At 45.9% G+C, this 17,500-nt stretch overlaps 1 protein-coding gene across 2 annotated transcripts in view; it reads right to left on the reverse strand.

Annotated features, from left to right (window-relative positions):
* gria1a (glutamate receptor, ionotropic, AMPA 1a) overlaps positions 1 to 17,500 on the reverse strand; it is a gene marked incomplete at both ends in the record, with an annotated part of 90,695 nt that overhangs the window by 3,474 nt on the left and 69,721 nt on the right. For both annotated transcript variants that reach the window (XM_080526672.1, XM_080526671.1), the window contains 2 exons: positions 11,149 to 11,263; positions 17,057 to 17,304. In XM_080526672.1, the coding sequence (XP_080382798.1) occupies positions 11,149 to 11,263; positions 17,057 to 17,304 (363 nt within the window). The remainder of the gene's footprint in view (positions 1 to 11,148; positions 11,264 to 17,056; positions 17,305 to 17,500) is intronic.

Raw genomic sequence — 17,500 nt, forward strand, 5'->3', positions numbered from 1 at the left:
AGACCTTTTGCTAGCATATCAGCCCAATAGAGCTCTCAGGTCTTCTGACGCTGGTTTTCTCTGTGTACCACATGTACAAAAGAAGAGATTTGGTGAGGCTGCATTCTCATTCTATGCACCCAAATAGTGGAATGCACTGCCAGTTTACATTAGGGATGCAACCTCAGCACATATGTTCAAGTCAAGACTAAAAACCCATCTTTTTAATATTGCCTTTCAATGACTAAATAATTAAATTATGATTATATAATGATTGGAGCACTTTGAGCTGCAACTGTAATACTGTATTACTGTAATACCTCACTGTCTACATATCATGTCTTCTGCACTATGTCACTATTTGCATCTGGTTAAATACCAAAATCTGTGCAAAAACAATAAAGTTGAATCTAATCTAATCTAATCGTTACGAGTATAATGTATAATGGATTTGGTATAAGGGCTTCATAGAAAGTGTACACTGTTCATATAATTTACACATGTGCTCAGACAAGATACAAAGACAAACATCACATACACATCCTAAAACCCATGTAGACACACACACACACACACACACACACACACACACACATACACACGGCATGTCCTCACACCCTCTCTCTCTCTCTCTCTCTCTCTCTCTCTCTCTCTCTCTCTCTCTCTCTCTCTCTCACTCCTTCTCTCTCTCTCTCTCTCTCTCTCTCTCTCTCTCTCTCTGTGTGCAGGTGTGTATATTCCAGGACTGCTAGTGGAGCTGGTATTGAAGCTGCATCCGCAGGTCTTCAGCCAAGGAGACGACATCTGCCTCAAGGGCAACATCATCAAAGATCTCTGAGTCACTATGGACACCAACTATAGTCTCCATCACTATGGACACCAACTATAGTCTCCATCACTATGGCGACCAGCATTCACCTTCCCCATGCAGACCAGCTACAGCCACTGTCACCATGTAAACTGTCAGCCTTTGTCACTATGGAGCTTCAGCCTCCATCATGAGACTATTCAACACATCCCTGGTGGAGCAGCACTGACAGACTTTACCAAGCATCCGTTTACTGTAGTTATATCACTATTACACAGTTTACTGTAGTTATATCACTATTACACAGTTTACTGTAGTTATATCAGGATTACACAGTTTACTGTAGTTATATCAGTATTACACAGCAGTGAGATGGGACAGGTATGGTATGGCCCCAAAAACAAGGCTAACTTTGATATACTTGAGTATATAATACCATAATGAGGTTTACTGAAAAGAAATCCATCCAGCTGGAAGCAATATCTGACTATTTGTCAGTCTTACATCTGAAGCTCTCTGTCTACACAGTTATGTGCAAAGTGTAGGAAGTTATTTAAACATTAACAAAGTGCTGAATTCAACATAAGTTGAACAGTTGTTTAGAGAATGAACAAAGAAATATCTATTAAATCAATAAATAGTTACATTGTTTCAACTTCTTTCAAAGTGTTCTATGAAATTATTTTTCAGAAGGCCCTGCCATCATGGATGGACCAGGACTGTAGCTCCCATTGAGACACACAGAGGACATGACCTTGGAGGTTTTGAGCCAGATTTCAACCAGTCCGATTGCTGTGAAATGACTTGTGATGAATATAATAATCATAATCATAATAATAATAACGTTTTATTTGTATAGTGCTTTTCCTGCAAACGTTGCAGCTATGTGTAATATGGTCAACTCTCTCTGGGAAAGACATGCTTAAGGGCCTCTAAAACACCCTGGCGTATTCAGTTGCAATGTCCTTATTCATGTAAAATACATCTGCTAGGGAAGGATTCCTCATGAACCCCTACTGACTTCTGACCTACTGATCTTTGCTGACCTCTGTACAAAATGGACCCTGGCTATGGTCTGTGGTCTGTCCCATCGTGCTGATACCTTGCCGTGGTGGGGCAGCTTGTGTGCTTCTATGACTCTGAGAGCTATACCGGCCGGGGTTTACACCCCTGGCAGGTTCAACCAAGCCGGGCAGGTTTCAGAGGAGGGGCCAGATGAAAAGCAGCACCTGGTCCTCTAGGTTGGGGGTTGGGCGTGGGGCCAACAACCCCATCCCGTAGAAAACAATCCGTTACAAAAACGTTGACAACAGAACAGACCTCAGCCCTGGAAGAAGAAGGATCCTCAATGAGAGGAAATATGACGCTGTGTGATGAAAGCTGTCAAGTCACAGAAGTCACAGAGCCGAAACCCCTTCTGTCAACCAGAGACATACGAATTGGAACATGGAACGTCAGGACCTTGTATGAGACCGGAAAAACCATACAAGTAGCAGCAGAAATGAAGAGGTACAAACTAGATCTTTTAGGAATTAGTGAGTCACGATGGACACAATCTGGACAACAAAGACTGCAGACAGGAGAGCTGCTACTCTACTCTGGGCACGAAGAAGACAAAGCCCCTCACACTGAGGGGGTTGGCCTTTTGCTATCAACAACAGCAAAGAAAGCACTGATTGGATGGGAGGCACATGGATCAAGAATTATAACAGCCACCTTCAGAACCAAGAAAAGGAAAATCAAGTTGAACGTGACACAATGCTATGCACCAACCAATGACAGTGACGATGGAAAAAAGGACGAGTTCTACAACAGACTGCAGAGCATCCTGGATCAACAAAAAGGAAAAGACATCAACATTCTCATGGGGGACTTCAATGCAAAGATTGGCAGAGACAACACAGGCTTCGAAAAAGTGATGGGAAAGCATGGCCTAGGAGAAATGAATGAGAATGGAGAGAGATTTGTGGACACCTGTGCCCTGAACAACCTGGTTATCGGAGGAAGCGTCTTCCCACATAAGAGGATCCACAAGGCAACCTGGGTATCACCGGATGGAGTGACCGAGAACCAGATAGACCACTTCTGCATAACCAGCAAGTTCAGGAGATCACTACAGGACCTGCGAGTAAGGCGAGGAGCAGACATAGCATCAGACCACCACCTACTAAGCGCTATGCTCAAGTTGAAACTGAAGAAGCACTGGATGGAAACAACATCAAAGAAACAGAAATTCAATGTCCACCTCTTAAAAGACACACAGACAAGAGAAGTGTTCACACTGAAGCTGAAGAACAGATATCAAGCCTTGCAAGATCTAAGCAGTGACGAAGGAGACCAGCAAGACCAATGGGAAAGGATAAGGGAAACCCTCATAACAACATGTAAGGAAGTGATTGGAATAAAGAAGAGAAACCATAAAGAGTGGATATCAGCAGAAACACTACGCAACATAGAAGAAAGGAGACAGAAAAAGACAGACGTTAACAACAGCCGAACAAGGGCAACCAAGGCAAAAGCCCAAAGAGAGTACACTGAGGCAAACAGAAAGGTCAAAAGAAATGCCAAGAAGGACAAGCGAAACTACATCGACAACCTGGCTAAAGAAGCAGAAGAGGCAGCAGCAAAAGGAAACATGAAGGAACTGTATGACACCACCAAGAAACTGTCCGGAAAGTTCAGCAGACCAGAACGACCAATCAAAAACAAGGAAGGAAAGACCATCACAAGACTGGACCAACAGCAAGAGGGATGGGCAGAGTATTTTGAAGAACTCCTGAATAGACCGACACCACATAACCCCCCGGACATTCAACCTGCGGAGACTGACTTAGTCATCAACTGTGGAAAGCCCAGCAAGCAGGAAATCCAACAGGCCATTGCACAACTAAAGAATAGTAAGGCAGCAGGACCAGACAACATCCCTGCCGAGGCACTGAAGGCAGACATAGACACCTCGGTAGAGATGCTACACCCCCTGTTCGAGAAGATATGGGAGGAAGAGGAAGGGCCAACAGACTGGAAAGAAGGCTACTTGGTCAAAATACCTAAGAAAGGAGACCTCAGCCAATGCCACAACTACAGAGGAATCATGCTTTTATCAGTGCCAGGAAAAATCTTCAACAGAATCCTCCTCGAGCGAATAAAGAAAGTGGTGGATCCGCAGCTAAGAGACCAGCAGGCAGGCTTCCGACCCAATAGATCATGTGTAGACCAGATTGCAACCCTCCGAATCATAGTTGAGCAATCATTGGAATGGAACTCTCCATTATACATCAACTTTGTAGACTACGAGAAGGCATTTGACAGTCTCCACAGAAACACCCTCTGGAAATTGCTTCGACACTACGGCATACCAGAAAAGCTTGTCAACATCATGAGGAACTCCTATGAAGGAATGACCTGCAGAGTTATACACAGCGGGCAGCTCACACGAAGCTTCCAAGTAAAGACCGGAGTAAGGCAAGGCGGTATACTGTCCCCCTTCCTCTTCCTCCTGGCCATTGACTGGATATTGAAGACCACAACGGCACAGAGGAGAAACGGGATCCAGTGGACACTCTCAACACAACTGGACGACCTAGACTTCGCAGACGACCTTGCCCTACTATCCCACAGTCGACAACAGATGCAGGAGAAGACAAACATACTGGCAGACACCTCAACACAACTAGGCCTCAACATCCACCAAGCAAAGACCAAAATCCTAAAGATCAACACAAACAACGAAGACCCAGTAAACCTGGAGGGAACAGCACTCGAGGAAGTAGAATCCTTCACCTACCTAGGTAGCATCATAGACAAGAAGGGTGGCACGGAGGCAGATGTCAGAGCAAGAATCAGCAAGGCAAGGGCCTCATACATCCAACTAAAGAACATCTGGAGCTCCAAGGTAATCAGTCAGCGGACAAAGATCAGACTCTTCAAATCCAACATCAAGCCAGTACTCCTATACGGATCAGAGACGTGGAGGACAACCAAGATCACAATGACTAGAGTGCAGTCATTCATCAACAGATGCCTGAGGCGGATCCTGAACATCCACTGGCCAGATACCATCAGTAACAACGATCTCTGGCAGAGAACGGGCGAACAACCAGTGGAAGAACAAATCAAGAGAAGAAGGTGGGGATGGATCGGCCACACACTACGCAAACCAAACACCAGCACCACCAGACAGGCCCTTAGATGGAACCCCCAAGGCAAAAGGAAGAGAGGCCGGCCCAAGAACACCTGGCGCAGGGACTTGGAGACAGACATCACACAGAGTGGACTAACATGGAAACAGCTGGAAAGCAAAGCACAGGACAGAGGACCCTGGCGAACTGTTGTCGACGGCCTATGCTCCTCCAAAAGGAGCGATAGGCGTAAGTAAGTAAGTATGGTCTGTGGTAACAATGACTGAAGTTAGAATTCTTAACAATGTAGAACATGCAGCTGGGGTTCTAGAATCCATCTGCAGTACACATTCTGTTCATTTACATGCAAGTCCTCTGTGAAGAGCTAGATAGATAGACAGATATTATACAACTTTTCCAAACTTTTTTGACATGTTCTCTGAGGCCAGCGTCTGCACCGTTCCCAACCCAGACATCAACCTCTACCAGGTTGCTCCCCCACCTGGATTCTTCATGGCTGCCATGCCACAGGCCCAGAACTGTGCTGCCCCATGTTGGACCAACCAGCTGACTCTCACCTCTCCGCACAAAGGTCAGTATATTTAATGAAGCAACCCTGCACATAGAGACAAGACCACTATCCAAAGATTTGCCATAAATATATTTGATTATGATTATCTTCCCTCTCAGCTACCCAAGCCTTGAGAAAGCGTCCTGAGTCTATTTGTTTGTTTCTATGGATCCTCATTAGCTGTTACAGTTACTGATATTTACTCTCCCTCCCTCCAGGTGAGCGTCCCATCTCATCCATCCACAACATGCTAGATGTCGCTGTGCTGGAGGCCCAGTGGGCTGAGGAGGCTGCACAGAACGTGGCCCTGGCCCAGCGCAAAGAGGAGCGCCAGGCTCACACAACCAACCTTTACATGCAGAGGATGGCCAGCGTCTGCACCGTTCCCAACCCAGACATCAACCTCTACCAGGTTGCTCCCCCACCTGGTTTCTTCATGGCTGCCATTCCACAGGCCCAGCAGCCTGCTGTCCATGTCCAGGACCAGGAGCCTCTCCCTGCCTCCATTCTGGCTGCCACTGCCCATGAGGACCAGAAGCAGATGATATGTGAGTCTATTTGTTTGTTTCTATGGATCCCCATTAGCTGTTAGTTACTGTTACTGATATTTACGTACTCTCCCTCCCTCCAGGTGAGCGTCCCATCTCATCCATCCACAACATGCTAGATGTCACTGTGCTGGAGGCCCAGTGGGCTGAGGAGGCTGTACAGAACGTGGCCCTGGCCCAGCCCAACAAGGAGGGCCAGGCTCACAGCACCAACCTTTACATGCAGAGGATGGCCAGCGTCTGCACCATTCCCAACCCAGACATCAACCTCTACCAGGTTGCTCCCCCACCTGGATTCTTCATGGCTGCCATGCCACAGGCCCAGAACTGTGCTGCCCCATGTTGGACCAACCAGCTGACTCTCACCTCTCTGCACAAAGGTCAGTATATTTCATGAAGCAACCCTGCACATAGAGACAAGATCACTATCCAAAGATTTGCCATAAATATCTTTGATTATGATTATCTTCCCTCTCAGCTACCCAGGCCTTGAGAAAGCGTCCTGAGTCTATGTGTTTGTTTCTATGGATCCCCATTAGCTGTTACAGCTACTGTTACTGATTTTTACTCTCCCTCCCTCCAGTTGAGAGTCCCATCTCACCCATCCACAACATGCTAGATGTCGCTGTGCTGGAGGCCCAGTGGGCTGAGGAGGCTGCACAGAACGTGGCCCTGGCCCAGCGCAAGGAGGAGCGCCAGGCTCACACAACCAACCAGCACATGCAGAGGATGGCCAGCGTCTGCACCGTTCCCAACCCAGACATCAACCTCTACCAGGTTGCTCCCCCACCTGGATTCTTCATGGCTGCCATTCCACAGGCCCAGCAGCCTGCTGTCCATGTCCAGGACCTGGAGCCTCTCCCTGCCTCCATTCTGGCTGTCGCTGCCCATGAGGACCAGAAGCAGATTATATGTGAGTCTATTTGTTTGTTTCTATGGATCCCCATTAGCTGTTAGTTACTGTTTCTGATATTTACGTACTCTCCTTCCCTCCAGGTGAGCGTCCCATCTCATCCATCCACAACATGCTACATGTCGCTGTGCTGGAGGCCCAGTGGGCTGAGGAGGCTGCACAGAAATCTGGCCACATCCCATCTTGAGTTCCAAGACATAAAACGGAGATCCAGACTTTTTAAACCGACTTCACCAATACAACATATTTAAGCATTGAAAAGATATTGCAAAATTAATAAATTATTTCATTACAAAATTAAATTGATTGACTCAGCTATGTCTAGAAAAGGGTAAGCTGGACCTCGATGATACAAATTAAAGCCCTGGTTGGACCAGATAGACCAGGCCAAGGCAAGGCCTCCTTGTCCAGCAATGCACCTCCCAGCTGGGCATGAAACAGAGGATGTGAATGAACTACCAGATCATTAAACAGTTGTACTTGTATGGCCCAGCTATGCACCATCAGGAAGTCTGTGAAGTGTGTGCTCCTGATGAAACATGAAGACATTGTCTTACCAATGTAAACATAATAATAATAATAATATTTAATTGCTTATAACTTAAAATGCAACGGAAACAGTTGGAACTTGTTGGGCATGGCTTAAATAATATCTTATAGACATGTTATTGCAATGGAGGAAGAAGCTGTACCATTTTTGCCTGTTTCCCAAACAGTGCTATACATGTAACTGAAGTGTGTTGATACAGATGTATGTTAAATTTGTGTAATGTTGCCATGACTGTGGTATATCATAAATTCATAGTCCATGTAGGAGAGGACCATTCAGACAGCAGGTTGTCCACCTGTGTAAATCTTGTCCTTCAGTCATCTACATGTGGGGGTGATGTTCCTCCATTAACAGGAAGAGGACAGATGTTAAGGTCCTGGCTCCTGCTGATAACTGTACTACCTGATGATCATCGCCTGTATCACACCTCTCTACAATGGCACGTGTCTTCTGAACCAGAGAAAACCATGTAGTATTAACAGTAACCCTTAAAGGACATGTGTCTTCTGGACGAAATTCCTCCATTAGCCATAACACACACACACACCCACACCCACCACACACCCACACCCACACACACCCACACACACCCACACCCACACCCAAACCCACATCCACACCCACACCCACACCCACACCCACACCCACACCCACACCCACACCCACACCCACACACAGACACACATCCAACACACAACACACGACACACACACACACACACCAGGTCTTCAAGACGGACACTGATATAACAACATAAACAGTAGACACAAATACTCAAAACATCACTAGGTAAAATGAACATCATCATAATATGTACACTTACATATTTACTTACACTTACTTACTTTAACACTTAATTAGCTAAACCACTGACAAATAACACTTACTTAGCTAAACCACTGACAAATAACACTTACTTAGCTAAACCTGACAAATAACAATTCATCTTCGACACACACAAATGACACATTCATTCTGACAGTCAGATTATTGCACATCTGAAGATACGTATAAGCCTTGATCTACATGTTCTATCAACAACAGTGGAGCTTTAGGAGATTCAGTTAAATCCTTGTAAGCGGCATGCATCCATGCATTAAAGTCAGACTCAATTCTATTTAACCCACATATATGCGGGGGGGTGGGGGGATATTTACTGTTCTCCTCATAGTTATGACTAGAGATAAATGAAGATAATGTCTAGGATGTTGATCATTCTCAGTGCTAAGAAACCATGCAGGGCAGAAATCCAGCTCTCCTATCTCCCTCCCTGGTTGTGGTGGAGGCTGGAGGGGTGGCTGGTGTTTAGGTTTCAGACTGCGTCTGGACAGAGGTCTGGCAGGGGGGAGGATCTTCTGGCACTTGAGAAATGGGGAAGGTCATATATTCAGGGGGCCGCGTCTGTGACGTGGTGGCCGAGTGCATGCAGGCAGGCTGGTTGACCTGGTGTGTTTGAGGGTCTGGAGGAGGAGCAGAGGATCCACTCCACTGGGGATGCATCCAAACACATGCACACTCCAGGTTCACAGAGAGAGAGCGAGGGTGGGGGGGGCAGGGTCTTGGTGAGACCCGGGTGGGCTGAGGCTAGGGAGCAGATGGACACTTGGGGGGGGGCCTCAGCATCACTGTCTTTCTCTCTCCACACTGACGTCTACTTATCATGTTCAGTTCCTGTTTTCTAAACCTTGCTCGCAAAGTTATTTACTTTTAACTACTTGAACTGATCTGTGTGGTGACACTCTCTCTAGAGTTATTCATTAGCTTTATATTCATTATGAAATTATTTGTACAGCTAATTCGAGATCTGTGTGCGTAACTCCTTTGTGCAAATCTTCCATCCATGTTGAAGGGAAATGCGTGCGATGACTCGCATTAGGATTCCACTTAATGTCTACATACTGTCTACTTTTAGGGTGTAAACATGTTGCTATACTAAACATGTCCCCAACAACTCCAAACCATTTCATTGGGTGTTGTATTAACTTATCGGTATTCAGGAAATTACAAATGTTATGGGTTCAGGTAAAAACAGGCACAATAACGTGTTGATTAACATTACATTTAGGCATTTACATTTTTTGATCGAATAATTTTCTCTTGTTCCAAATGACTATGAAAGATTGTGGCTTTTTAAATGCTTTCTGTTGGTAAACAACATAAGTGAAATATGTCAGTAGTTTTCTAAAACTAAACATATGCACTGCATTATGTATACATCATAATATTCGACAAGGACCTGTTACCATACTGTAAAAGTGTAATCATATTAAAAAGTATATTAAGTATATTAAAATGTGCTTGTAATAAATCATTAAGAGAAACCTAAATCCGTAGCGACAGGCCTTACTACTACTCATCGGAGATAGCGAGAGAGAGAGAGAGCGAGAGAGAAAGAGACAGAGAGAGAGACAGAGAGAGAGAGAGCGATCACAGTGAGAGGCCCCCCCCAGTGCCATAGAGAGTGCGAGCGTTGGGGGTATAAGGGCTGGTCTAGGAGCAGGGGGGGTCTGGGGGGTGTACTGGGGGGTACAGGACTGAGGAGTTTTTCAGACTGACCTTTCTTCCGGAATCCTTGCTGCCACACTCCCCTTTATCGTACCACCATTTGTTTTTCAGTTTGTCTAAGACGGCTTGCTCACTGTGTTTCAACACCGCTAGATTTACTGGGATTCTTCGAAAACCAAGGAGATAGCATAAATAACATAATCATACCATGTTATTTTATGTTATTCATTCAGATCATAAGCATACACACACACACACATAACCCACATTGTTGACTGGTTTAGCGCTTTCATCAGTAACACATTCATGTGCATGCGCACGCACATACACGTGCACACACACACACGTGCACACACACACACACACACACACACACACACACACACACACACACACACACACACACACACACACTCATAAAACATCATCTGATACATCAGTCAAAAAGTGGTATGTGTTAATACTCCATCTAGCTCTGCTGGCTTGCTCCCTAGGGCAGTAGATGTGTATTACTATATCACTTCGGGTAACCGGCACACTGCTAACACTCTGCTGACGCAACGCCGTGTTCCAGAAAATATTCTGTTTCCCGTTTAGAAAGGAGATAAGTCGTAGGCAACGCTTTGGCAACCCAGGAACACAAAACAAATCCCGTTCGGTCCGCGGGGAGAGAAGTGAGATAGCGCTCGTGTGGCGAAGACACGGACCGTGCACACGAACGCACGCACTGCCTGCCTCACTTCTACATGAGGCATGGCGGCACTACAAATCAAAACCGTGCCAAATCCAGACACTCGTACCATAGGGACTGTAATTGTTTATTTTGGCTGGGAGGAGAGAGAGAGAGGATGGGGGGAGAGAGAGAGAGAGCGAGAGAGAGAGAGAAGGGGGGGGGGGGAGAGAAAGCGAAATAGAATAACGGAGAGCGAGAGAGAAAAAAAAAGAGAGAGAGAGAGAGAGAGAGAGATGATCGCTGGGGAGGGGAGGGGGGGGAGGGGAGGGGGGGATCGGTCACTTCAGCCTGTACCGCCGAGTGGAAGGTCGTTGCTCAGAGTGTTTGGCGCAGCAGTTGGGTTTTGCCGGTTACCCCTCCCCCGGCCCGGCCCGGCCGTCGGTGGTGTTACCCGCTGGGTTTGTTTCTCAAACAGGGTCTGACCTTGGAGTCCCCGCCACCGCTGCCGCACTCGCCCTTGTCGTACCACCACTTGTTTTTCAATTTGTCCAACAGGCCCTGCTCGTTGAGTTTTAACACTGCCAGGTTTACTGGGTTTCTTGGAAAACGATAATAAAAATCATACGAAGGGGGGGGGTCAGCATTTGAAGGTGGAAGGTTCATATTATATATTATGGACAGATATAGATATAGATATATAGCGGGCGGTAGACAGTGTTCGTGATTATGAAGACATTGGATTAGTCGATTTGACAACTCGACGGTGTCGTTGGTTATGGCAGTTACATATTATACAGTGTGTGTATGGAGCAGGAGTTGGACTTGTGTATGGAGCAGGTGTATAGACTATTGTAGTTTGGACATGAACATATATATACACGTATACACGTATATATATATATATGTTGGATATTATCTCGATGGGCTGAAATGCTCAGCAGTCGTACTTGGGCCAGGTTTTACCAAGTAGGAGACGGGAGCGCTCAGGGGAGGGGGGGGGGGCAGCACGCCATCAGAGATGCCGGAGACGTGGAAACCTGTCTGGTACGTGGCTGTTTCCTTTCACCATAAATAGGGGGGTGTGGATACAACAAATCACTATGGAAACAGGGGCTGTTCAATATTCCACCCGTAGTGCTGGCCAGATAGTAGGTGAATGTGAGAAAAGTAGTCAGAGAATTAGAATTAGCCATTAGCATTCTACCTCTGTATGAGGGACACTTTTCCACTTTTCTGTGGGGGAGCTGGTTGTTGCTGGTTGTTGTGACTGAGTGAGGACTGACTGGTCCTGACTGGGTTACTCATTTGTTCCACGACAGAAAGGAAACAGCGAGTACCTCAGGGATCACACCTGGAGCAGCTCTGTAAGGGCTGCCTCCCCCTCTCCCTGCGTGAGAGAGATAGAGAGAGTGTGTGTGTGTGTGTGTGTGTGTGTGTGCGTGCGTAAGTGCGCGTGTGTGTACGTTTGTGTGCGTGCGTGCGTGTGTGTGTGTGTGTGTGTGTATGTGTTTGTGTGTGTGCGTGTGTGCGAGCGTGTGTGTGTGTGTGTGTGCGAGCGTGTTTGTGTGTGTGTGTGTGTGTGCGTGTGTGTTGTCTCCAGCTGTCTGGCTGTGGAGGACCCTCTCGGCGTCTGCATCAGTAATGGACAGAGAGAATCTGCAGGGGATCATTGAATCAATCCCAATGCCGCTGTTCTCTTACCATTAATGGCTTTGTAGCAGCATTCGGTTTCATTCAAATTCAGTCCAGGTTTCCGATGTTAAATAATTTCTTTGAGGATTCTCTGGCCCCTGCAGACTCTATCTGTCTAGACTAGTCAGAGCAGGAGATAGATTTATCCACAATCACTCCACACACACACACACACACACACACACATACACACACCTGTAGAGAAAACACACACACCTTCACCTTTGTCTCACTGTCTCAGTAAAACCCTGTGATTCTTTCTCAGACAGGTGAGGCTGGTGGAGGCTGACATCAGAGGACGGGCTCATTGGTATGCATGGAATGGAATGTTTATATTTAAAAAAATTTTTTTAAAATATTTATATAAAAATATATTTTAAAATTTTTTTTTTTTTTTTTTTTTTACCAGACACAACTTTAATTAGAGATTACAGGGACAGTCTCCCTGGAGTAATTTAGGGTTAGACAGTCTCCCTGGAGTAATTTAGGGTTAGACAGTCTCCCTGGATTAATTTAGGGTTAGATAGTCTCCCTGGAGTAACTTAAGGGTTAGACAGTCTCTCTGGAGTAACTTAGGGTTAGACAGTCTCCCTGGAGTAACTTAGGGTTAGACAGTCTCCCTGGAGTAACTTAGGGTTAGACAGTCTCCCTGGAATGTTGAGCAGAACCTTGAGTGGCATTTATTTCATATTTTTGCTGAAATAAAGACAAATGACCTAATAAAAAGTATATCCAATTTAGAAAAAGTATTTTGGATCTTTTAAGGTTTACATACTGACACAATTACATGTGTCATTTTAAACATGCCGATTATATTTGTAGAAACTGAACTGTACCAAAATGTCAATGCATCTCTGGTACCACTCCTCTCGCCACCGCACACACCATTCTTCATTCCAGGACATGCATTACACTGAGGCCGTCCTCTGACTCCTACCTCCACCAACCTCGCCTGAAAGAAGTCACATGACACTCATGGATGGTCAAAGAGACCTGGCAGTAAATCGATCGGTCAGAGGCGAGCTGATGGGCTTCCTGGTTTGGGAGGCGGCAGTTGTTTGGTGGGATGGTTTTAGTAGGCGGGGATGGGGTTGCAGTAACGTCATACAGTACCAACCAGGGGAGGCTGGTGGAGGTTGAAAGCGGAGGACGGGCTCATTGTAGTGGGTTGAATGGAATGAGGAACAGTACCTAACACACATAGCGTTCCTCGTCCCAGTCCAATGCATTACAATGAGCCTGTCCTCTGATTTCTACCTCCACTAGCCTCCCCTGTTGTACAGTACAGCACAGTACAGGACACTTCAGAGATGGATCAAGTCGCACAGCGAAAAAGACAACATACTTTCACAATTATCTGTGTTGTGAAATAAAGTGTTGATGTCCTGTGAAATGAAAGGTATATTAATACAGCATTGCTGATAGAGCTGAATTCAATCAAACCCACATTGGAGTACGTATACAGAAACGTATACCGAAACTAACCCAATAATATGGTCAAACAGAATGTCAGAATGGATCCTTCGCAGGAAGACACCTACTTTTTTCCAGAAAATAATGTGTGTGTGTGTGTGTGTGTGTAGGATGGTTGCTGTACAGTCACAAACGTAGATGAATGACTCCCAATGAACTGATTGCACTGATAGTGTTTTTGTCCTTAATGCACTTTGTATTTATGTGGACATAAATAAAGCATTTAAAATGTGCGTGTGTGCACGGAAACAAGTCTACAGTAAACATGTTGTCCCCCGTGAATCGGTGTCATTTTGTAAATGTCCGATCTCTATGGCCCAGATTCGTCATTCACCTACATTTTGTCCAAATTGTCCCAGCGGTGTGTGAGACATCATGTGTGAGATCAGCGAACAGCGGAGAACGACCCACAGTCCCCTCCCCGATTTTCATCGTGGGGGAAAACACAGAATAATGCATGAAAGAATATCGCAAAAGCAGGTTTGATTAAATCCAGCCCTGGGTATTCAGACAGAGTCAACATCAAAAGGTACATTCACTCATCTATCTGATTCTAAGACCGTCAGATGTAAACGAAGAGGTAGGACTACGTCACACTGCCAGATTCATTCCACCTCTTGTCTTTTTCTCCCCAAATCAGTCTTGATCTTGTCTAGATCTTGGCCCTGGGTGATACGATCAGTCAGTCATTTCTAGTCTGTGTGGGACTCAGTGTTGTGTGACCATGGCACTGCTGGGTGTCCTCTAAGATGGACTCTTCAGAATGACTCTTCTCTGAGGTGGACTCTCAGAATGACTCTTCTCTGAGGTGGACTCTCAGAATGACTCTTCTCTGAGGTGGACTCTCAGAATGACTCTTCTCTGAGGTGGACTCTCAGAATGACTCTTCTCTGAGGTGGACTCTCAGAATGACTCTTCTCTGAGTTGGACTCTCAGAATGACTCTTCTCTGAGGTGGACTCTCAGAATGACTCTTCACTGAGGTGGACTCTCAGAATGACTCTTCTCTGAGTTGGACTCTCAGAATGACTCTTCTCTGAGGTGGACTCTCAGAATGACTCTTCTCTGAGTTGGACTCTCAGAATGACTCTTCTCTGAGGTGGACTCTCAGAATGACTCTTCTCTGAGGTGGACTCTCAGAATGACTCTTCACTGAGTTGGACTCTCAGAATGACTCTTCTCTGAGGTGGACTCTCAGAATGACTCTTCACTGAGTTGGACTCTCAGAATGACTCTTCTCTGAGTTGGACTCTCAGAATGACTCTTCTCTTTGTCAAAAAAGTCAACGATCTAAATGGCCTGTCTGAATATTTCCTGTTATAATCTCACCATGAAGTGAAATGGTGGTGAGATGGGAAGTGATATGATGTTAATTCTGCATGACTGATATCTCTTCACAAATCACGATGAAACACATACACGTACATATGTGACACAGTCTGATCATTTGGTCCGCATGTGGGCAACCAATTAAAATGTTCAGACTTTTCTTTTGAAACACGGAACTTACGTTTCAACGTTGTTGAGAATCACAACACAAACTCGCTAGTCGAGCCAAACTACTGCAACAAAATGGATTGGGTGAGTAATCCCCCCTGCTAGCTAGTTAACTATAACACTACTTTACATTGTTAGCAGGCTCACAAAACAAGCTGTGTTAGTTGACTAGCGAGTGTGTCATTGTTTTTCGGCAACGCGAAAATGTATTCACATTTTTCGAAAGAAAAGTCAGATCATTACATCGGATCCCGACATGAGGACCAAAGCATTAGAACGTGTCACATTGGCAGCTGGTGAAAGGGGGAACTGTGGGAAAGTCGGCAACCGACCAAATGTTCAGACTTTTATTCTGAAGTGTAAATAAATGGCAACGTTGTTGAAAATCAATGCTAAACTTGTTTTGTGAGCCTGCTAACAATGTAAAGTAGTGATATAGTTAACTAGGTAGCAGTGGGGATTACTCACCCAATCCATTGCCTTTGCAATATGTTGGCTTGACTAGCGAGTGTGTCATTGATTTTCAACAAGGTTGAAATTGATTTAACATTTATCAGAATAAAAGTTGGAACAATTGGTTGCCGATTTGTTCCCCCTTTCACCAGCTGCCGTCCCATATCGGGTATCATCCCATGACAGCTTCGAACAAAATATCTTTCACAGTGTTGACGTGAAATCATTGAAGTGATCTGAGTGATCTGAGTGATCTAAGTGGAGGAGTGGGAATAGGAGGTGTGGCCTCTCTGATGATTGCTGGTGATTGCTTCTACCCTGTTGGTTTGTTTGTCCTCAGGGAGACACCCTCTCCGTTCACAACGAAGTAGGGAGAGAAAGAGACAATAGGAGGCCAGAGAAGAGGGAGAGAGTGTGTGCGTGTGCATGTGCGTGTGTGTGCGTGTGCGTGTGTGTGTGTGTGCGTGCGTGTGTGTGCATGTGCATATGTGTGTGCGTGTTCATCCGTGTGTGAGAGAAAGAAAGAGAAAGAAGTGTGCGTGGTGTGCGTCTGTGTATACATGCACTGTGTTTGTGTGTGTGTGTGTGTGTGAGAGAGAGAGAGTGTGAGACAGAATAAAAAACAGAACAGCTTAAAAAAAAAAGCCAGCCAAATCAAAACAGGCTCCCTCAGAAGGCTTTGGACAAGCCTCCCGATGTAATGAGAGGGCAGCAGGACAACAAGTGTTTCTGGAGGAGGAAGAAGGCAAGAGGCAGGCTCATATTCCCACTCTCCACTTGGACTCAGCACTCAGAGGAAGCCAGCCTGAGCCTTTGTCTGTTTGGGCCACAGACAGACAAAGGCTCAGGGGGGAACGCGCCACACTCACAGAGGCACACAAGCAACACTCCTCAGTGGTCTAAGAGACGCCGTGTTGAATTGGAACCCCACTTCATTTTGTAAACGTCTCCGTTTAATCGAGTATCGGAAAGACACAGGTCGATAAAAGCTCTGCGTCGTAGGTCGCTGAGTAGATTTCCAAGCATTTCATCCAATAAATCGAGTTAAGCCAAATCATTCAAATAAGAACACTCCACAGGAAATTAACCTCTAAGTGATTAGCCGGTAAATAAAAGTAAACCACTGAAAAGCCAAACTTGTGAGCCCTTCACCTCAGTGATTTCAACGCTTTACACATTGTTGTGTAGACACCCTCAGTGTGATTTCAGACACCGGAGGACTCGTGTGTGTTCATGCAAGGCCGGTGTCGGTCGGTGCTGCAGTTGCAGGTGTTTACCTGAGGGGGGAGTTCTTGGGCGTGGCGATACCGTAGCCTTTGGAGTCCAGGTTGCCTCCCACCTTCATGGTGTCGCAGGGCTTCCTCTGTTCGATGTACTCGTTCATGGTGGACTCCAGCAGGTAGGCGTACTTCCCCTTGGACTTCCTGACGCGGATCACCCCCTCGTCCGTGGTCTTGACGAACACTGACGGGTCGGCCGACTTCATGTACGACCACATCTTCTCAAACACGGCGATCTTTGACCTCTGGGGAGAGAGAGAGAGAGAGAGAGAGAGAGAGAGAGAGAGAGTGGGAGAAGGGGGTGAAGAGGAATATGCAAACGGTATATTAGTGTGTGTGTGTGTGTGTGTGTGTATCTTTGACCACTGGTAGATTGAGTAGGAGGGAGAGAAGTCAAGAGGAATATGCGTACAGTATATTAGTGTGTGTGTGTGTGTGTGT

This window comes from Nansenia antarctica (assembly GCF_963989245.1).
Source record: "Nansenia antarctica genome assembly, chromosome: 3".
Taxonomy (NCBI): Eukaryota; Metazoa; Chordata; class Actinopteri; order Argentiniformes; family Microstomatidae; genus Nansenia; species Nansenia antarctica.